Raw genomic sequence first — 23,636 nt, forward strand, 5'->3', positions numbered from 1 at the left:
TACATACATACCTCCTAGTGGGGTCAAATGAGTGCCTTTTCATTAGACATACAAAGATGTCTCAAGGCACTTAAGGGGTTAAGACACAATGCATGCATTCCTTTACATCAAGTATGTGAAATCACATGATTTGGAATAAGCCGACCTTATGATAAATATAAGTTATTAAATCCAAGAAAATTTGTAGATTCATATTTATATTTTCTATAAGATGCTGGTAAATGGACAATGTGCAGCATTTCCTGGGAACAGCAAATTCCACCTTTCTTCTTCTGAACAGCAGGTCTCTACAGGGGGCGTGTAGGGAAAGATGTGCTGCATCCATAGGCAGTGTATTGGCTAATATTAAGAATGATATTGCTAAAATTTTAAAAATAAAATCTGGCAATCAATATAGTAAGTACATGAACCACTGGAAAAGACCAGAGCTTACTCCTGATGTTTACTTCTTTTGCTTTCAAGATACAGATGTATAACAGAGATGATGAGAATTCTGAGCCTTGCTTGTGGCAATTCTACCAAAAGGGGACTGCATGGCACCACCATAAAATTTCATAAATTACCCTGAACATACTCAGTTATTCACTATTTGTTCGGAGCAAAGCATGAAATAGTCTTCAAACACATTGAGTTACAGATTGTGAAAGAGTGACATTTTTTTTTAAAACGTAAAGTGCAACAGTGCTGAAGTTCTCAAAGTTTTTCTGACTTCTTCTTCTTTTTTTTTTTTTTTTGTTAGATGCCATTTCCTGCGAGCAATATTATGGCACAGTGTGTATAAGGGAAAGCAGCGTTCCAACACATATCCCAGAAATTTTGCTTTCTTATTTATTTGATGATGTTGTTAAGGGTTTAACAAAGCCTTCTTCATAAACTTTCAAAATAGCTTCACATACAAATCTGTATTGACTCTGAAAAATAAAACATAAAAAATATGATTGGTCAGAAAATCCCAAACGAAACAAACAAAAAAGACAAATATCTTACTAGGCTTACTTATTTAAAAAATGCAAGTAAAACTGCATAGAGATACCATTTTTCAACAACAAACTGGGTAAAAAATAAAAAAGTATGAAAACAAATTGTTGGCAAAACTCACTCATATGTTGTTGACAGGAATATTAAACACTGCAATCCCTACAAAGGGGGAAATGGCTGTATCTAACAAAATTAAATTAATTTACCGTTGACCCAGCAACCTCACTTCTAGGAATCTGCCCAAAAGATAAACTAGAAAGAGAAACTGAAAATACATATTCACAAATGAGCCTATTCATCGCCTGATTATAATTAAAAAGGTAGAAATAACCAACTGCCATCAATAGGGACTGGGTAAGTAATCCATTGGGCATTCTCACAATGGAATACTATCTAAGTGAGAAAAAGGGAAGAGAATTCTACAGATGACTTTAGAGTAATTTCAAGATATTTAATTAAGTAAAAAAAGCAAGATAGAAAAAAGTATGCACAACATATTATCTTTATTAAAGGGGGAATACAAATTATCTATCTATCTCAGCATATGTTAACAAAAGCTAGAAAAGGATAAAAGAAAAGTTCACATTATTTCCTAAACAACCCAAGTGCTTATCAACCCATGAATGATTTAATAAACTGTGGTGTATGCACACCATAGAATACTATTCAGCCATAAAAAGATAGAGACTTTGCATCTTTTGTATTTACCTGGATGTATTTGGAGAACATTCTCCTTAGTAAAACTATCTTAAGGAATGGAAAAGCAAGTGTCTCATGTGCTCAATACTAAGTTGAAACTAGCAGATTAACAAATATAAGCCCACATGAGAGAAAAACAGAATTAAATTCAGGAAGAGGGAGGACAGCAGGGGGTTCTGTAAGTTCTCACCTATGGTACATACAGTGCACGGGTACAAGGCACACCTCCTGGGTGAATGACTCAACTACAACTTAGACTTTATCTTACAAATGCAAACAATTGTATGTGCCCTCATGTTAATCTGAGATAAAAAAAATAGTTTCCTACAAAGGGATAAAGGAAAAAGGGATCAATAGAAAGATGGAGGCTGGACTTCATTAAATATGACTTCCTTCCTTTTTTTATTGTTATTTTTTGAGACAGAGTCTCATTCGGTTGCCTAGGCTAGAATGCCGTGCCCACCACAATGCCTGGCTAATTTTTCTATTTGTAGTAGAGATGGGGTCTCGCTCTTGCTCAGGTTGGTTTTAAATTCCTGAGCTCAAGTAACCCTCCCACATTGGCCTTCCAGAATGCTAGGATTACAGGCATGAAGGTTCAGTGGCGTGCACCCTTCAGCACTTTGGGAGGCTGAGGTGGGTAGATTGCCTGAGCCCAGGAGTTTGAGACCATTCTGAGCAAGAACGAGACCCCATCTCTAAAAAACAGCTGGGTGTTGTGATGTGGTGCCTGGAGGCCCAGCTACCTAGGAGGCTGAGGCAAGAGGATTGCTTGAGCTCAAGAGTTTGAGGTTGTTGTGAGCTAGGATTACAGGCGTGAACCACCACACCTGGCCTCCCTCAAGGTATTTTAAAACAGTAATTTGACTGCAAAAAGGACTTTGAAAATGGAAAACACTCTTCGGTATGCATATTGCCTATGATGCAGTGTTAGTATTATTATGAAACTGTTCCTCTGCAATGTGGCATAAAACAAATGAGGACTCATGATATTCTTTTATTGGGGACATTATAAAGAACCAGTATTCTTATTAAAGAAGAAAAGAAATGAAGATGTAAGATAAAAGAGTTTACAAGTAAAATCACTACAGTCCTGAGTTTGTACTGGAAGCATCAGCATTAACCAATGGCACACGTATTTTCCTGGTTCTGGCAACTGAACATTTTTAGAGACGGACAGTAATCCAAGCAATAAAAATCTCTAGAGTTCAGAGAGTGGCATCTAAAATAATTTCTCAATAAACAGGACCAGGACTTCTTGAAGAAACTACTGAGTCCTGATCTGGGACAGGAAGTGTATAAGCAGGGCCTGGCATCTTTTTGGATAGCAATCAAAGCTGGTAGGGTCTTCACAAAATAACTCGGGAGCCAAACTGAACAGGCTCCCACTGGGCAAAAATGGGGCAATTTGGGTATCATTCAGAAAAATAACTACAATCACTAGGGGTGGTGATCATGCCTGTAATTCTAGAAGTTTGAGAGGCTAATGTAGGAAGTTGTAAATGGTTCCCATTTATAGGAATACCAAAAAAGACTAAAATAATTAGGAATAAATTTAACAAAAGAAGTATATGACTATATGTTAAAAATTACCAAAAGGATCACAAAAGAAATCAAAGAAGATCTAAATTTAAACAGAAAGACAAACTTGTATTCGTGGTTTGGAAATCACAATATCACTAATATGGCAACACTTTTTTATGGTTGCCTTTTTTTTTTTCCAGAACAGAAAAACTGATCCTAAATTCATATGGAAATGCAATAGATGGAGAATAGGTGAAACAATCTCAAGAAAGAAAAGAGGGAATCACATTTCCTGATTTACTGTAACTTTTATAAGAAAGCTATAATCATCAAGATAGTATGGTACCAGCATAGGACAGACACACAGCTGAGTGGATTCTAAGTAAACCTCCAGGAGTAAACTTTTACATTTGTGATCAACTGATTTAAAAACAATTTTTTTTTTTAACATTTCAGATTACTATAAGGGCAGTTTATTTTTCCATTTGTGAGTTGATGGGTACTTGCATTGTTTCCACATCTTGGTGATGGTGAACTGAGCTGAGATAAACATTCTAGTGCAAATGTCCTAATGATGAAATGATTTTTTGGTTTTCTGGGTAGATACCTAGTAATGGGATTGAAGACTAAATGGGAGGTCTACTTTTAGTTCTTTGAGGATTCTCCATACTTCTTTCCAAAAAGGCTACATTAGTTTGCAATCCTACCAACATTGTATAAGCATTCCCTTCTTTCCATATCCATGCCAGCATTTGTAACTTTGGGATTTCATGATGTGGGCTATTCTCACTGATTTCTGACAGGTGCCCTGGGACAATTCAAGGAGAAAGAACAGTCCTTTCAATAAATGAAGTTTGGACAACTGGGTATCCATATGCAAAAGAGTAAGCCTCCTGAGTAGCTGGGACTACAGCTACTGCCACAACACCCAGCCACAACACCCAGCTATTTTATTATTGAAGTTTGGCCGGGGGCCGTGTTTGAACCCGCCACCCTTGGTATATGGGGCCGGCGCCTACCCACTGAGCCATAGGCACCGCCTGAAAATGAAATTCTTATACACTGCTGGTAGAATTGCAAAATGATGCAGCCATGTTGGAAAAATCTGGCAGATCCCCTAAAAGGTTAAACAGAATTATCAATGGTTCAGCAATTTCATTCTACCCACAAGCAATGAGAACATACGTTCATGTGAAAACATGTATACAAAAGTTCATGGCAGCATTACTCATAATAGCCCAAAAGTGGTAACAACTGAAATGTCCATCAATGGATGGATGAAAAAAATACCATATACCCATACAATAAAATATTATTCAGCAATAAAAAGGAATGATATACTGATACATACTACAATATGGATAAACCTTTAAATAAATATTATGCCAATTAAAAGAAACCAGTTAAAAAAGATATGATATATGATTCCCGTAATATTAAAGGTCCAGAATACACAAATCTATGGATACAGAAAACAGACTAAGTGGCTGCCTAAGCTGTGGCTTGGGAGAAGGTTAGGGACGGTATAAGTGGAAATGGAAATAACTGTTACCAGTGGCATTCCAATGGGAGGGTGGGGGTCAGGGGCCAACCAAAGAATTGTTTTCACCTGTTCTGTGGACCTGGTTAAACAGATGTACAAAACCTCATTTTTCAGGGGTCAGTCCCTGACACCCCTCCCACCCAAACCTGGAATGTGACTGATTAGTTTCTTTCTTTTTGGGATGCTGAAAATGTTCTAAAATTACATGTAGGCTGAATGCAGTGGCTCGTGCCTATAATCCTAGCACTCTGGGAGGCTAAGGCAGGAGGATCCCTTACAGTCAGAAGTTTAAGACTAGCCTGAGCAAGAGAGAAACTGTCTCTATTAAAAAGAGAAAAATGAGCTGGGTGTGGGAGGGAGCCTGTAGTCCCAGCTATTCAGGAGGCTGAGGTAAGAGGATGGCTTGAACCCCAGAGTTTGAGGTTGCTGTGAGCTAGGCTAAAGCCAATATACTCTAGTCCAGGCAACAGAGCAAGACTGTGTGTCTCATCCCACAAAACAATTTACATAGTAGTGATAGCTGCAAATCTCTTGTGATATACGAAACCCCTCAAATTCACTTTGAGGGGGTGAATTTTATGGTATATAAGTTATATTTTAATAAAGCTGTTATAAAAAGATATTTTAATGAAACTATTAGAAACTTGAATACTGCCTATTTGATAATATTAAGGAATATTGTTTTTTTTTTCTGTTTAAAAGGAAAAAAAATCCTTATTTATTTATTTATTTTTATTGAGACAGAGTCTCACTTTGTCACCCTTGGTAGAGTGCCATAGTGTCATAGCTCACAGCAACCTCAAACTCCTGGGCTCAAGTGATTCTCTTGCTTCAGCATCCCTAGTAGCTGGGACTACAGGTGCCCACCACAATGCCCAGCTATTTTTTTTGTTTAGCAGGCCCGGGCTGGGTTCGAACCCACCAGCTCTGGAGCATGGGGCCGGTGCCCTAACCACATAGCTACAGGCGCCTCACAATCCTTATTTTATTTATTTATTTATTTTTGAGACAGAGCCTCAAGCTGTCACCCTGGGTAGAGTGCCGTGGCATCACAGCTCACAGCAACCTCCAACTCCTGGGCTCAAGTGATTCTCCTGCCTCTGCCTCCCAAATAGCTGGACTACAGGCGCCTGCCACAACGCCTGGCTATTTTTTGGTTGCAGCCGTCATTGTTGTTTGGCAGGCCCAGGCTAGATTTGAACCTGCCAGCTCAGGTGTATGTGGCTGGCGCCTTAGCCACTTGAGCCACAGGTGCCGAGCCCACAATCTTTATTTTTTAAAGATACAAACTAAAATACTTATGGACAAAATGATAACAATGCCTACAATTTGCTCCAGATAGAGGGAAAGTGAATAATTGTAAGATAAAACAACGTGGGAAATGTTGAGTCTGAATACCACTATAACATAGTATTCATATGTTATATTAACGACGTTTTTGTATGTTTCAAACTTTTTTTTTTTTGACATAGAGTCTCATTTTGTTGCCTCCTGCCAGAGTGCCATCAACCTAGCTCATAGCAACCTCAAGCTCCTGGGCTCAAGTGATCCTCCTGCCTCAGTTTCCCAAGTAGCTGGAACTATAGGCATTTGCCATCACCCCTGGCTAGTTTTTTCTATGTTTTTGTAGAGACAGGGTCTTGGACTTGCTCAGATTGGTCTTGAACTCCTGAACTCAAGATATCCTCCTGTCTTGGAGTACTAGTATTACAGTCTTGAGCCACCATCTCCACAGCTCACAGCAAATGTTTCTATTTGAAACATTCTATAATAAAAAACCAAAAAGTGACAGGCACTCACTAAATCACATAGGTCAATCTACTTCAAGTAACCTTACTGCTACCAACAATGCTAACATAGAACAATGGCTTAACAGATATAAAAGATAATTGGCTCGGTGCCTGTAGCTCAAGCAGCTAAGGTGCCAGCCACATACACCAGAGCTGGTGGGTTCGAATCCAGCCCGGGCCTGCCAAACAATGACAACTACATCCAAAAAGTAGCTAGGTGTTGTGGCGGGCGCCTGTAGTCCCAGCTACTTGGGAGGTCGAGGCAAGAGAATTGCTGAAGCCCAGGAGTTTGAGGTTGCTGTAAGCTGTGATGCTATGACACTCTACTCAGCTTGAGGCTCTGTCTCAAAAAAAAAAAAAAGAAAAAAGAAAAAAGAAAATAATAACATTAACTAAAGTTCCATGATTCCTCTTTTCCTTCCCAGAGAATAATTAAAGAGTCAGTGTGATATACACTAAATAAATAATTTAATTTCTGTTCTTTTTTTTTGGCTCTAGTTGTAATTTAAGTTCTTATGTTAGAAAGAAAAGCAATTTGAACACAGCTGTTTCACAGAAAGCATGCTTATCAAGACTCTCCAGATCAAGGATACTGTCATTCTCAGCATTCCACTTGACTAAGCAATACAAACCAAGTTCTTCTGCACCTGTTTAAGCATTCAAGTTCTAACATGCTAGGCAACTTGCATGTTGGCAAAACTTTTTCTGTAAAAGGCCAGATAGTAAATATTTTAGAAAATGTGGGTCATGTGGTACTGTTGCAACTTAACTTTGGTATTATTGTAAGAAAGCAGCCAGATGATATGTAAACAAATGGGTGTGACTGTGTTCCACTAAAACTTTAATAAAAATAAACGGCAGGTCAGATTTGGCTAGTAGTAGTTTGTAACCCTGTGTGAGGGGTTGTTAGCTCCTGGAAAGGAACTAAAAAGATAAAAGTATGAGGCAGGTGTGGTGGCTCACTCTGGGAGGCCAAGGAGGGTGGACTGCTTGAGCTCAGGAGTGTAAGACCAGCCTGAACAAGAGTGAGACCCTCTCTCTGCTAAAAATAGAAAAACTAGCTGGGTGCTCTGGCAGGTACCTGTAGTCCCAGTTACCTGGGAGGGTAAGGTAAGAGGTCATCGATTGAGCCCAAGGTTTGAGATTGCTGTGAGCTATGACGCCACAGCACTCTACTCAGGGTGAAAAAGTGAGACTCTATCTCAAAAAAACAAAAACAAAAAAACAAAAGATTAAAAAAAGATTTAGAATACACATTGGTAACAAAAATCATCATGTTGAGGAGTCACAATTGCATATGTAGTGCAGTACTTACGGGTGTTTGGATCATCATGGCTCGTTGATCTCTCATTGCTCTTACGATGTCTAGTGGATAAACAGGCTGATTGCATTCAATGAGACACATGGCTGTTTCCATAGTAATAAGAACCCCAGTTCTTCCAATTCCAGCACTAAAAGAGAAAAATATGGGCAAGGTCTTATAGATATTATTCTGTTTAACTACGTGTAGCTTTTGTACAGAAAATGGAATTCTAATACACAAAGAACAATTTCACTTTAATGTTTTATATTACAAAAGTAGCAAGCCAACTACAGAGTATCTTGAAAACAGAAAAAAAAAAACCATGCTCTTAATCAACTCATTTAATATAGATGAAATGGTCTGTATCCCTCTCCCATCACTGTTAGTTGGGAAAATGCTATTTTGAAAGAGTTACGTTTCAGTTTCAAAAATCTGAACAAAGTATTGGATCAATCTCTCCCTAAAATGCAAACTAAACGAATTATAATATGAACCAACAAATATGCAATAGACAAAAGTATTTTATACTCACATAAATCAGTTTTTTAAGTAAAATCTAAACTTTACACTTGAGATAGTTAAGAACAACTCTTTCAAGTTTAATCTGTGAACATGAATGTATTATAGTAGCTACAGAGGCCTTAGGATGTGACACGGCCGAAGGTGTTTTGCCATTCTTGCTACTTTGCCTTTCATGTATTTGGTCTATACTGTTGTCTCTTTCTTTCTTTCTTTTTTTTTTTTGGAGACAGAGTCTTACTTTGTCGCCCTCGGCAGATGCCGTGGCATTACAGCTCATAGCAACCTCCAGCTCTCGGGCTTAGGCGTTTCTCTTGCCTCAGCCTCCCAAATAGCTGGGACTACAGGTGCCCGCCACAACACCCAGCGATTTTTTTTGTTGCAGTTTGGCTGGGGTTGGGTTTGAATCCGCCACCCTTGGTATATGGGGCTGGCGCCCTACTCACTGAGCCACAGGTGCTGCCTGATCTATACTGTTTTGATGATTTGAAAACCTATTTTTTCTTTTTAAGACAGAATCTCACTCTGTTGCCCAAGCTAGAGTGCCATGGGATCAGCCTATCTCACAGCAAACTCAGACTCCTGGGTTCAAGTGATCCTCCTGCTTCAGCCTCCAGAGTAGCTGGGCCTATAGGCACCTGCCAGAACACCTGGCTAATTTTTCAATTTTTAGTAGAGATGGAGTCTTGCTTTTGCTCAGGCTGGTCTTGAACCTCTGAGTTCAAGGGATCCTCCCTCCTTGGCCTCCCGGAGTGCTGAGATTACAGGTATGAGTCCCAATGTCCGACCTGAACACCTATTCTTAAAATACATGGGAAAGTTTAAGGATTAAGAGGTAATCAATACATCCTCTGAATAAATCACTTATCCAAGGTGATAATAACAGGGAGGAAGTAAGTTCTGCTTCCTAATCTCTGGGTCAGTGGTAGTAAAGATTATAGTTATTTGGCCCATTGAAGGCAGAAGAGGACCTAGATCTGAAATGAAGGGTAGCCTGCCACTGTTTACCTACAGCTCTTGGAAGTAGCACATCTTATAATGACATTTGGTAGGATCATTCCAAAAGAAGTGAGAGTACTCAATGAATGTACTAAGAAGGGCCACAGGCAAGGAAGAAGTATCTTAGGCTGCAACCTAATGCCTATGCTATGATCTGAATGTGTCTGTAGAAATTCGTATGTTGAAATTGAAATCACCAGTGTGGGAGGTGATTAAGTAATAAGGATAGAACCCCCCCCCCCTTTTTTTTGAGACAGAGTCTCACTAATGTTGCCCTCAGTAGAGTGCTGTGGCATCACAGCTCATAGCAACCTCAAACTCTTAGGCTTAAGCAATTCCCTCGCCTTTGCCTCCCAAGTAGCTGGGACTACAGGTGCCCACCACATTGCCCGGCTACTTTTCTGTTGTAGTTGTCACTGTTGCTTAGCTGGCCCAGGCTGGGTTCAAACCCACCAGCCTTGGTGTATGTGGCTGGTGCTGTAACCACTTCCTACTGGGCACCGAAAGAACTCTTAAGAATGGGATTGGGGGCAGTGCCTGTGGCTCAAAGGAGTAGGACGCGGGCTCCATATACAGGATGTGGTAAGTTCAAACCCAGCCCTAGCCAAAAACTGCAAAAAAAAAAAAAAAAAAAAAGGATTAGGGGCTTGGTGCCTGTAGCTTAGTGGCTAGGGTGCCAGCCACATATACCAGAGTTGGCAGGTTTGAATCCAGCCTGGGTCTGCCAAACAGCAGTGACAACTATAACAACAACAGAAAAACAGCCGGGCATTGTGGCTGGTGTCTGTAGAATCCAGCTACTTGGGAGGCTGAGGCAAGAGAATCACTTAAGCTCAAGAGTTTGAGGTTGCTGTGTGCTGTGATGCCATAGCACTCTACCGAGGGCAACATAGTGAGACTCTATCTCAAAAAAAAAAGGCATGAGGGCCCTTATGAAAGGAGATGAGGGAGTGGGTTTTCCCTTCTGTCTTTTCTGCTGTGTGAAGAAACAGCATTTGTCCCCTCCAAAGGATGCAGCAACAAAGTGAAATCTTGGAATCAGAAAGAGCTCTCATTAGACAAGCCTATGGGCACCTTGATCTTGGAATTCCCAGCTTCCACAATGTGAAAAATATATTCTTGTTTTTTATACATTACCCAGGCTCAAATATTGTGTTATATGGCATAGCAGCACAAAAGACAGCCTACAATAACGTATTTCATCAAACATAAATTATCATAAATTGTAAGACCAACTTCAGAGATGTTAAAATAAGAAAAGTATGATCTTCTAAGAATTAGTGCAATTGGCATTATTTTTAGCTCATGATAAAGTTACTGACAATCTATGTTAGAACACACCCTTTGTCTTCAATCTTCAGATCATAGCTTTGAGTTCTCTTTAATTATAATAGTGACAATAAAGACAAAATAAAATACATATTCTCTTTAAGTGACATATCTAGTCAGCTACACATTCATAAAAGACAGAAAACAGTGTACCTGCAATGAACAACAACAGGTTCTTCCTTTCCAGCCCTTTTATTTCGTACATAACAAACAAAATCCAGAAAGTCACTTGAATCATCAGGGACTCCATGGTCAGGCCAGGCTATGTACTGGATCTGAGTGACTTGACGACTCTCATTTTTCTAAGTACAAATTGAAAAATTACGTACCTTGACTTAAGAATTATCTTTAAAATATAAATATTCATGTCGTTTTAATTTTAGAAGGGAAAAGAAACCAACTACTCCTTTTCACCCTAAAAAATAATATATAAACTCACTAAAATACAAAATTTCTATGAAAAGGAAAGAAAACACTTGATAGAAACAGTTGTATTCATTTGAGTTTTGGCTACTTGGATCACTACTCCTTTTATAATTCAATTTCTATATTTGAAAAATATTTTTAAGATGATAATCAAGAACAGGCATAAACAAACTATAGAATCCAGAAAAAATTACTTAAAGAAAACTAAAGAGTTGTTGGGTGAGCAAAAATGGTAAGGCTAAAAACATTTTTTTTTTGTGAATCAACCTGGACTAACCCTGATGAAATGCAGAAAAAATTATGGAAATTAGACAAATATAATTTCAAGATAAATGTAGATTAAATAGTGGAGAACATAAAAATGCGAAGTAAACTCAGGAATTAATTCTTTTTTTGAGCCAATGGTTGTTATAACAAAGAGGGTAAAAACGCTGCATTTAGATACATCTTGATTCAAATCTTGATCCTGCCAGTTATGACACTTAATACTCCAATACTCTAGAGCCTCATTTTCTTCAATTGAAAAATGAAATAACACCCGCACCTCAAAGGGACTGTCTTATAGTAAAAGATTCTATGAGAAGACCTATAAATCACACAGTCAATTACTTGGCACTTTATGCTCTTTAATTAATTGGTTGCTATAGTCACTTTAGACTATAAAATCTGGTTATTGCCATTAACATTAAAGAGCTTCCAGAAAAGATCACAAAAGTAAAAATTAATCAAGATTTGAAGTAGTATCTCTCTGTGGTCCATTCATCATACATAAATTTATTTATGGTGGTAAATTTATTTTTGCAATCATGCGCCACTCAAACTTTAGAAACTAACATGTATCCTACCTAGTACAGCTCTAAGGTACTCAGGCTGTGTAAAGAAAAGCCAACATGGTATAGAAAACTGCTATATGGACAATCTAGAGGTACAGCACAATAGAAACTATGCTTAAGATAGTAGGCGGCGCCTGTGGCTCAAAGGGGTAGGGCACTGGCTCCATATGCCAGAGGTGGCAGGTTCACACCCAGCCCCAGGCAAAAACTGCAAAAAAAAAAAAAAAAAAAGATAGATACTGAACATAAACACACATAGCCTTTAATTAACTATTTAGAAATATGAAGAACTATCTTATTGGCCTGTCCTGATACATAAGGCCACTAGCTATACAGTATATCTTCCCAAACCCTAAATTCATTCTGATGAAATATCTAGCCCTTAAGGTTTTGAAATTTAATTTTGTATTTCTTTTAACTTTAACTTCCTTTAATGCCAGATTCCTTTCCCATGAATAAGCACAACTTCTGGCTCCTTCCTTTTTGGTCAATAAAGCTCTTTTGCACTGGTTTCCTTCAGTCATACTTTTTGGGGTTAGGATGTTTTCAAACATTTCACCATGGATGGGACAGGTCTGGGCTTTTATAGTTTGTGCTGTTTGTTCTTTTCTTCTTTTGGTCTCCCTCAAAACCAAAGGTGGCTGGCAGAGGACTATTACCTGCAGGTAGCAAAATCAGGGTGCACTGTCTGTAGCAACCTGATAGGACTAGCTGCATGATGCTCTCTACACACATCTTTCCCGTGGGGTATTAAGCCATCACTTATGAATCAGTTTCCATTTCTGATTTTGGATTTGGAACCCAAGGGAAGTGACCTAGGACAGAACTAAGAGCTGGCAATTAGAAAACTACAATCTGTTCTCAGAAGGTCCTGCCCCTGGCCTTTTCCTTCTTTTGATGGGACTACAAAACTGCTCCACTCTTAATAATTAAGACAGCTTTCTTTCTTTTTTTTTGGAGATCGAGTCTCAAGCTGTCACTCTGGGTAGAGTGCCATGGCATCATAGCTCACAGCAACCTCCAACTCGGGCTTAAGCAATCCTCTTGCCTCAGTTTTTGTCTATTTTTAGTAGAGACAGGGTCTCACTTTTGCTCAGGCTGGTCTCGAACTCATGAGCTCAAGCAATCCACCTGCCTTGGCCTCCCAGAGTGCTAGGATTATAAGCATGAGCCACCACGCCTGGCTATTAAGACAGCTTTCGGTAAGTTTTTCAATTTCCACAGATGTACCCAAATGCTCTACTGGCAGTATGTGGAGTAAGAATTTTTTTATAACCAAACACATCCCTGGTGTAACTGTTATGAGTAAGGACAGCAGTAGCTATAATAAATATTATTTACCAGATTTCTTTTGCACTGGTCATTCATATTTAGCTATAGAAATCAGAAGTACATTTATCATAGGTGAATACTCTCCGAAAAATTTTAAAGTATCCCATTAGAGCAGAAAAATAATTCAGCAATTTTGATATTTCCTAGTAACCAGTATTCAGACTGAAAACATTTTGAGCTTTCAAAGGCTTTATCTTGAACAATAGTTCTAATGAATAGATACCCTGCTTCCCTACCTCTTGGTTAAATAGTGTCATCTTCCTGAAGATATAAGCAGTGTTTCCTTCTTCTGAGTGGCAGGTGACTTGGTAGCATCCATAGGATGAGCTTCCTGTGGGTTCTGGCCAATATTGGTGACATTTAACCTAATACCAATAGAATTGAATAAATAAATAAATAAAATATGCATATGGATTTAAACTATGCTTAAGATAGATACTGAACATAAACACACATAGCCTTTAATTAACTATTTAGAAATATGAAGAACTATCTTATTGGCCTGTTCTGTTACATAAGGCCACTAGCTATATAGTATATATTCCTAAATATTAGAGACAATTTTTAAGATGTTTAAATTTTTAGTAACTTTAAAACTTAAAGAAAAGTTGCAAGAATAATTTTTTAAAATCTCACATACCCTTCACCTAGATCTGCCAACTAATGATGTTTTTTCTTTTCTTTTTTTTTTTTTGGAGACTGAGTCTTAAGCTGTCGCCCTGGGTAGAGTGCCGTGGCGTCACAGCTCACAGCAACCTCCAATTTGGCTCAAGTGATCCTCTTGCCTCAGTTTTTCTATTTTTCTTTGTTTTAGTAGAGACGGGGGTCTCACTTTTGCTCAGGCTGGTCTTGAACTCACGAATTGAAGCAATCTACCCGCCTCGGCCTCCCGGCGTGCTAGGATTAAAGGCGTGAGCCACCACGCCTGGCCGACATTTTTTTCCTTATCACTCTTTTCTCTTTGTAATAAAGAGTATTATGATTGGCTATGTTTTGAGAGTGCAAATATCCTGATTAAGTTTCTAAGATTCTTTAAACAGGGTTAATGATACATACAACACATAACTCCCTCACTTAGTGTTTTTAGTATAGTTACAGAGCTGCACAAACATCATTATAATCATTTTTAGGACATTCTCTTCCATCTCATCCCCTTCTCCCTACCTTGGACCTAGGAAACCATTTACCTACTTCCTGTCCCTCTAAACTTGCCTATTCTTTTTATTTTAACCATCCTACTGGATATGAAGTGGTATCTCATTACGGTTTCGATTTGAACTTCTCTGATGACTAATGATGCTAAACATCTTTTCATGTGCTTATTAGCCATTTGTATGTCTTCTTTGGAGAACTGTCTATTCAGATCCTGTCCATTTTTAAATGAGTTGTCATTTTATTGTAGAGCTGTAAGAGTTCTTTATATAATCTATATAAAAGCTCCTATCAGATATACATTCATTCCTTTAAATAATACAAATGACAAAAATGGCTAACACTTATGTCATATGTTACGTGTTAGTCACATTTTAAGCACTTAATCATGATTTAAATCATAAAAGCACAAGAAGCTTAAGGATTAAACATTAAATTAACATGACTATTTTGACCATGTACGTGCCATGTAATTTTTTTTTGTTTGTTTGTTTGCAGTTTTTGGCTGGGGCTGGGTTTAAAACCGCCACCTCCAGCATTTGGGGCCAGTGCCCTACTCCTTTGAGTCACAGGAGCCGCCCTGTGCAATGTAATTTTTAAAAAGCCCAAGCAATGTGTAAGATTCCACTTGACTTACTCTGCCACGTTCAACTTGTGTGGTCAACATTACAACCATGGAGGAGCCCTGTTCCCAAGTCATTTGCCAAAAATCTGTACAAGTGTGTGGTAATGGCCCTTGACAAGCAATGTACTGATTTATAATGCTGGAAGAAGGAATTTCCATCTAAAAAGAAGAAAACCATAAAAATAAAATCTTTTGAATGGTTACTTTTTGCTATCATCAGAATATGAAAATTATCTACTAACTAGTTGTTTAAATGAATACAACTTATCTCAGTAAACTGGTCAGTAAAAGAAATATTTATCAATAATTTCTTATTTTATCTATGGAGGAATCTCTTGGCAATGTTTAAGAGTTACACATAATATTTTTTTAATTAGTGCAAATATGAATTTAAGTTATTTTCCAAATGCTCTTCTGGTTTTTAGAGCAGCTTTACAGAGAATCCTGTTTCAGAGGGAGGACTTGGTAAAAAACATTTATCAGTAAATAGCTTATTGGTAAAATCTGTGAGGAAAATAAATTCTGCCATTTTGTTTTAGCTTTGGTTTTACATATAATTTTTTTTTTTTTTTTTTTTGAGACAGTTTCACTTTGTCAACCTGGGTAGAGTGCTCTGGTATCATAGCTCATAGCAACCTCAAACTCTTGTGCTCAAGTGATCCACTGCCTCAGCCTTGCGGGTAGCTGGGACTATTGGTGCCCACCGCAATGCCCAGCTACACATAAAATAATTTTAAAGAATGTGAGAAGAATATTTTAAATTCATGATTTTCAGAATGAGGTCAGATGTATTTGGGTAACATGAGCCATCACCTGAGTACATTTTGAGACTAAATTAAACAAAAAAGCAAAAGCAAAATAAGCACAAGGCAATTCAAAGTATACCAAAGTGTAAATAAAGAAGTCTCTTGTCCCATATCAGCCTCTAGTTTATGTCCAGGAGGCAATCTTTGTCCCAGTTTTTTATTAATGGGACAGGGTCTCACTCTGTTGCTTCGGCTGGAGTGCAATGGCATCATCATAGCTCACAGCAACCTCAAACTCCTGGGCTCAAATTGTCTGCCTTAGCCTCCTGAGTAGCTGCAGCGACAAGTGTGCACCACCACCTGTAACTAATTTTTCTATTTTTTGTAGAAGTAGGCTCTCGCTTTGTTACTCAGTCTGGTCTTGAACTCCTGACCTCAAGTGATCCTCCCATGTATGCTTCTTATAATTTTCTATTATACTCTTTCAGAGATAATCTACGTACAACACACTAATATATGCAAAACAATTTTCCCATTTTTCTGTAAAACTGTTCTGAAAAACTCAGACTACTATAATGTTGTTCTACATCTTGTTTGTTTTCTCTTTACCTTTGAGATCATGTCAAATTATTATATAAAATTTTATTCTTTTTAACGGCTCTACTGTATAAAAATGACAAAATATTTAATACACATTTGAGTCACTGCTCATCTACTTGCTACTGGCAACAAGGATAAACTGAATACTTCTGTAAACATAACATTTTTGTACAAATGCAGAAATATATTTGTATGGGCAATAGGAAGAAACGAGAATGCTGGATCAACGTATACTGCGCGTAAAATTTTGATAGTGCCAAACTACTCTCTAAACCAATTATACTAATTCATACTTCACCAATAATGTATGAGAAATGCTTATTCCTCATACTCTCATTAATAGACCCAGAATTTTTTTTTTTTTTTTTTTTTTAGACAGATTCTCACTTTGTTGCCCTTAGTAGAGTGCAGTGGCATCATAGCTCATAGCAATCTCAAACTCTAGGGCTCAAGTGATTCTCTTGTCTCAGCCTCCCAAGTAGCTGGGACAACAGTTGCCCGCCACAATGCCTGGCTATATTTTAGAGATGGGGTCTCGCACTTGCTCTGGCTAGTCTTGAACCTGTGAGCTCAGGCAATCCACCCACCTCAGCCTCCCAGGGTACTAGGATTGCAGGTGTGAGCTACCAAGCCTGGCCAGACCAATAATCTCTTATCTATAATTCTGAAACTTAGTCTCAAGCTCTGAAATGCAAGGTTTTGTTTTGTTTTGATTTTTTGTAAACTTGACTGACCTGGGCTCATATGACAGCACAATCTGACCTGAACTGACCTAAGACTATTTATATGCTTCATTAGTTCCATTCAGCGGGAATATCTATAGTTTGATGTTGCATATCAATATATTGATTACAGGGTACCTGTCCGATAGTCTGCTGAGGATGTGACTTATTATAGGACATAGTACATAAATATTGAATAACCTTTCAAAATTAAATTCTGAATACCAGAGCATATTTGACCCAGCATTTCAGATAAAGATGTGGACCTGTATGTGGTACTATCAAGTTTTTTGATCTTACAATCTCATAGGTAAAATAGTAATTGCTTGCAGTTTGATCTATACTTGCCTTTTTCATAAATTGAGTGTATATTTCATGTAATTTTGTTTGATAGTCTTCTTTTTTGAAGTGTTATAATGGTATGGGGGTTTTGTTAAAAAATTCCTTATCAGAGGTGTATTCCAAAAATAGGTAATCTACAGTCATGAATTCTCTATTTGCAAATTCGACTATTTACCAAAATTTATTCATGATCCACAGTCACTGGTTTTTCCTGGTCATTTGTAGATGTGCTCAGAGCATTGCAAAATTTGAGTCACCTAATGACATGAATATTTGTGGCTGAGATTGAATAAGGTAAGTCTGTCTTTTTTGTTTCAGTTCTCAGAAACTAAAAAAGTACATTCTATGTAGTGCCATATTGTTCATATTTTTGTGCTAGTTGTTGCTGATTCCGCTGTTTAAAAACACTGAACTTGGCTCGGTGCCTGTAGCACAGTGGTTACAGAGCCCGCCACATACACCAAGGCTGTAGGGTTCGAAACCAGCCCGGCCAGCTAAACAACAATGACAACTGCAACAAAAAAATAGCCGGGCCTTGTAGTGGGCACCTGTAGTCCCAGCTACTTGGGAGGCTGAGGCAAGAGAATTGCTTAAGCCCAGGAGTTTGAGGTTGCTGTGAGCTGTGATGCCACAGCTACAGAGGGTGACATAATGAGACACTCTATTGAGGGTGACATAATGAGACTCTGTCTCAAAAAAACAAAAACAAAAAGAAAAGAAAATGCTGAACTTGTAGAGTTACAGTGCTGTTGGCTGTGAGTTCAATGTTCATGTAACAATGATATATATTATAAAAGGTGGCTTTAAACAGAAACAAAGTTATATATTGATCAGCTGACAAAAAAGTTGTAGAATAGATGGCTTGTAGGAACCTAGCTCTATATTCCCCGAGAAACAATGATTCAATAGTTTCTAATTCAAAAGACTTGCACACATTTACAAATAAATCATATATTTAGACTTAGAAAATAATGAAAGAAGGTAGTACTTTGACGAAACAAGATGGACTATTTGTTGTTAGCTCTTGAAGCTGGGTAACAATTACAGGAACTCTATTCATACTGTTTTCTAAACTTCTGTATGGATTTTAAAATGGCTACAAATTTAAAATGTTATTTGCATTTCCTTTTCTATGGATTGCTTTTGCATGGTCTTTGCCCCTTATTTTCAATGGACTGTCTTTATTTTTCTTGTTCATTTATAGAGCTTTTTGTATGTTGAAGAAGTAAGCCTTTTCTAGTATTTAAAAAATTCAGCTTGTTGGCTGGGTGCAGTGGCTCATGCTTGTAATCCTAGCACTCTAGGAGGGAGAGATGGAGGATTGCTTGAGCTCAGGAGTTCGAAACCAGCCTGAGCTACAGCAAGACCCCCCATCTCTACTAAAAATAGGAAAACTAGAAAGGCATTGTGGTGGGCACCTGTAGTCCCAGCTACTTGGGAGGCTGAGGCAAGAGGATCCCTTGAACCCAGGAGTATGAGGTTGCTGTGAGGTAGGCTGACAGCATGACACTCTACCCTGGGTAGAGTAAGACTCTGTCTCAAAAAAAAAAAAAAAAAAAATTTCAGTTTGTCATTTGATTTCAGTACTTTTTAAACATACCAAAAATAAAATATTTTACAACGTGAAATTCATCAACACCTTTTTATAAGTCAGCCATATTTCTATGCTTAGAAAACCTTCCCCTTTCAGAAATTTTAAACACTTCAAACATATTTCCTTCAAGTATTTCCATAATTCCATTTAAAAATTTATATTTTGATATATCTGGAATGTATGTTGGTATCAAGAGCGAGCAGATGAAATATTTACAGATAAATTATATGATGTACAAATCTGCTGATCACTGAAACTGAGTGATGCATACTAAAGGCTCATTTTACTTTCTACTCTAATTTTATACGTTTTGAAATTTTCTATGTTACAAATTAAGAAAAAAAGTAAGTAGTGATCCCATTTCCATCCCAAATGGGGGGTGGGGGAAGACCCTCCTTACAATGATATATTTTAGACAGTTGACCCAACCACCCATTCACTGGATAATATGTTTTATCTTTAGTGATTTTATTTTATTTTTATTTTTTATTTTTTAGAGAGAGAGTCTTATGCTGTTGCCCCAGGGTAGAGTGGCCATAGCATCATAGCTCACAGCAACCTGAAACCCCTGGGTTCAAGTGTCTTCTTGCCAAGTACCTGGGGCTACTGGTGCCCGCCACAATGCCAGGCTAGTTTTTCTGTATTTAGTAGAAATGAGGTTTTGCTTTGCTCAGGCTAGTATTGAACTCCTGAGCTCAAGCAATCCACCTCCTTTGGTCTCTCAGAGTGCTAGGATTATAGGCATGAGCCACGGTGCCCAGCCTATTTTTAGTGTTTTTAAAGGCCAATTCCACCATGAACAAAATTCTAGTATTTATTTCTGTCTATTTCTGCACTGGACTACTCCATCCCACTATGCCATATATTACTATCCTAGTATCAACCTACTTTCTTAAATATCACTCTGACAACATTTTTCAATGTCTGGAGGTTTTAATATTCCATCAAGCTTTTTAGGCTTTTAACAAAAAGAAATGTATCTCTAAGTTTATAGTGGTCCCTATTATTCCAAATAACAAAAGCATGATAAAATAAACTTACATTTATATAGTTTGCATTGATGTAGTCTTCATTACCTTTTAAAATGACCCGTGTAGCATCATCTGAAAAAATTTAAGAGAAAGAATGTGTTAATAAAGTTATGTTAAAAGGATTAAACTTTATAGAGACCGTAGATACTTACAAGGCGAAATATCTCTGTATCTATTTTTGGAAATGTTCTGAGGTAATTTGGCACAAGACATTGTCATTCCAGGTTTTTTCCGATAAAGTTGCTAAAAAAAAAAAAAAAAAGTACAAGTCCAACAAGCCATCAACAATTTCTATTTTGTTTTCCAGACTTGTTTTTATACTAATAGGAAGCAAGTTTTTCCCTTTGACTACCTAGTCTACACAATCATAAATTAGACATATTTTTTTTTTTTCTTTTTGTAGAGACAGAGTCTCACTTTATAGCCCTGGGTAGAGTGCCGTGGCATCACACAGCTCACAGCAACCTCCAACTCCTGGGCTTCAGCGATTCTCTTGCCTCAGCCTCCCGAGTAGCTGGGACTACAGGCGTCTACCACAATGCCCGGCTATTTTTTGGTTGCAGTTCAGCCGGGGCCGGGTTTGAACCCGCCACCCTCGGTATATGGGGCCGGCGCCTCACCAACTGAGCCACAGGCGCCGCCCAAATTAGACATATTTCTAAGCTTAGAAAACCTTCCCCTTTCGGAAATTTTAAACAATTTATATTTCTTTTGAGTACTTTAGGCTAGTAGAATATTGAACCAAATGTGCAAAGCTGAGTTCTGCACTTTCTGACATGAATTATATATCATATTTTGAAAAATGATAAAATAAGTAAAAACAATTTTGGTTACAGCAGAAGTACATGAAGTTTTGAATAGTAAATCTACAGAAAACTTTTAGTTTTCATTTAGTTTGGAAGCAATTACAGTAGATGAACTAATAACTTACTAAAAGAAAAACTGACATATACCCCTAAATGTTTTATGGCTACAAATACTTATCTATGAGATAGTTCAAAGGAACAAATATTAATGATGGCCATTTTTAAATAGACATTAAAAACCATTCAGTTTTATTAAATTAAACAAGTTAAGTTCATACAGTCTAAATAAAGCATTTCAAAATCCACTGTATGTGCATTGCTCAAAATATGAATTCTAAGTGCAGAAGAAGCATTCTTATTTGTCTGATATCATGATCTCAGAGTTCTGTTTTCTTCAGTTTTCAAGAATGCATTGACAAAAATTAGAGAAAGATTAGATCTGAGAAAGAATACACTTCAAATACAAAAGTTATTTTCTTTTGGCTCAGGATTTTAAAGTTTATAATAGCCTATTATCATCTACCATTTTTAACAGCTATTCAATTACCAAAAAAAAATGTATAAAATTATTTATCCCTCTTTTTAAAAAAGACATCTACTTATATAACCATAGCTAATATTATGGAAGCAATTTTTAAAACTTTGCATTTGAAAACACTTTTCATGTCAACTATATCTCAGAATACCATTTTAGCTTATCAATTATAATGGAGAGATTACGCAGTTAAGAAACCATGAAACTAATGAGAAAATACGGGCAACTGCTATTTATATATTACGGTATTACTTACATCAAATTGTGTCAGGACTGTTCCAGTGATAAGTCCCTCAGCTAGCTGTATCATTGACTCCTGCAGGGAATGGTCATCCTGATGGACATTATCCACTGGGGCTTTTTCAGGAATGTACTGGAAGTCTGGCTCATTTTCTAGCTTTTCTTCCACTACATCATATACAGCTAAAACAAAATAAACACATGGAGATCTTAACGAATTCATGACAGGAATTTACCAGATACATTGTTTGTATCAGAATCATAATTCATTTATGAAGAATTATACTAGGTCTGAGTTTGGCGCTACTATGTAGGGAAAAAGAACAGCTGTCAAGTTGAAGGGCTACGCTGTACCTTTGGAGATCGAAGTGTTGTTGGCCATATAGTTGAAAATGTCTATAACTGGGTGGTACCTGTGGCTTAGTCAGTAGAGCCTCGGCCCCATATACCGAGGGTGGCAGGTTCAAACTCAGCCTGGGCCAAACTGCAACAAAAAAACAGCCGGGCATTGTGGTGGGCACCTGTAGTCCCAGCTACTCGGGAGGCTAAGGCAAGAGAATTGCCTAAGCTCAAGAGCTGGAGGTTGCTGTGAGCTGTGATGCCACATGACTCTACTGAGAGTGAAAGAGTGAGACTCTACCTCTTAGGAAAAAAAAAAAGAAAGAAAAGAAAAAAGAAGAAAGAAAATGTCTATAACCTGAAGAGAAAGATTTCTGAGAAGACCTTCCCTTAATTTGTGGGATGGAAGGCAAGAGTACAAATAGAAGCCTATAAAACATATGTTTAAATATGATAAGTTAAAAAAAAGTGAACAAAATACACTTTATCCTCTTTACTTAACACATTTATAAAAGAACCTGGGAGGCCAGATTTCAAATGAGAATTGTAGGCTGGAATTTGTGGTCATGGTAATGTGAAGAAGTTAGATCCTAGACCAGTGTTTTTCAATTTTTTTATCTCATGGCACACTTGAAACTAGAGTTAAACTTCTGCACCACATTTAAATTATGTTGATCCAAAAAGAGAATAAAAAAAAAAAGTATATACTTAACTGTACTTTGAACGTCTTTTGAAAACCATTTAACTAATGATCTTTAAAAATTTTTGCAGCACACCTACTGAAAATCACTGCCCTAGACCTTAGGCCTACAGTTTACCAACTTCTTTTCCTAATCTGAGCTCTGCTCTTCAACATATGAGCCTATAAATATACTTGTAAATATCTCAGCCCAAATGTAAGTGCTTTCTAGACCCCTCTCTTTGCAAACTGCTGCCTCTTAGCCACACTGTTGGCCTAGGGTACACACACCACCATGTGATCCACCATTGGGAGAAAGGACTCATGGAAAATGCCCATGTAGGCCCAGGAAGTAGGCTCAGGAATATTTGGACAGAGAACTGAGGACTGAAAAAAGTGGTCTGGAAAGGTATGAGAGGTTACAGCTTGGCATGTTTTCCTGATCCTGCAAAATCTTGGGCGGTAAGATGGCTGAAGAGCCACAGCAGGAAGGCCGTAAGAGGCCCTCGAGGCCTTTGTTAGTCTTGCCAAGAGGTCCTCAAATATGTTAACATTTATGATGAGTAAAAAGACAGAAAGGTATGACTCAGTTGGCTGACAAAAATTAAAGAAGGAAAGATCAGGAAAATAAAAGTATATTTTTGGCAAACAATAACTTAAAATTCTGATTCTGATTTTTTTTTAATTGATTTTTTTTGGGGGGGGGGGTAGAGATGAGCTCTTGCTATGTTGCCCAGGCTGGTATTGAACACCTGGGCTCAAACAATTCTCTTGCGTTGGCCTCCTCACGTGTTGGGATTACAGATGTGAGCTACCAGGCATGGCCTGATTACAGGTTATTTTAAATAAGAATGGACATAAGAGACCCACACTGAAAGTAGACAGAGATCATGGTCCAGATTCTGTTAGAAAAGTTAGAAAGATCTTTTGCCAGAAGTAGACCTCATGTA

The 23,636-nt window shown here is 37.8% G+C and overlaps 1 protein-coding gene across 7 annotated transcripts in view; it reads right to left on the reverse strand.

The window, feature by feature from the left end:
- Positions 1-421: 421 nt before the first annotated feature.
- PTPN4 (protein tyrosine phosphatase non-receptor type 4) overlaps positions 422-23,636 on the reverse strand; it is a 271,666-nt gene continuing 248,451 nt past the window's right edge. For all 7 annotated transcript variants that reach the window (XM_053597537.1, XM_053597536.1, XM_053597538.1 and 4 more), the window contains 8 exons: positions 21,685-21,851; positions 20,240-20,330; positions 20,098-20,159; positions 15,065-15,211; positions 13,512-13,640; positions 10,838-10,986; positions 7,850-7,985; positions 422-911 (listed from right to left, as the gene is read on the reverse strand). In XM_053597537.1, coding sequence (XP_053453512.1) covers positions 825-911; positions 7,850-7,985; positions 10,838-10,986; positions 13,512-13,640; positions 15,065-15,211; positions 20,098-20,159; positions 20,240-20,330; positions 21,685-21,851 — 968 coding nt within the window. In that variant the 3' untranslated portion in view covers positions 422-824. The remainder of the gene's footprint in view (positions 912-7,849; positions 7,986-10,837; positions 10,987-13,511; positions 13,641-15,064; positions 15,212-20,097; positions 20,160-20,239; positions 20,331-21,684; positions 21,852-23,636) is intronic.

This window comes from Nycticebus coucang, chromosome 7, assembly GCF_027406575.1.
Source record: "Nycticebus coucang isolate mNycCou1 chromosome 7, mNycCou1.pri, whole genome shotgun sequence".
Lineage (NCBI taxonomy): Eukaryota > Metazoa > Chordata > Mammalia > Primates > Lorisidae > Nycticebus > Nycticebus coucang.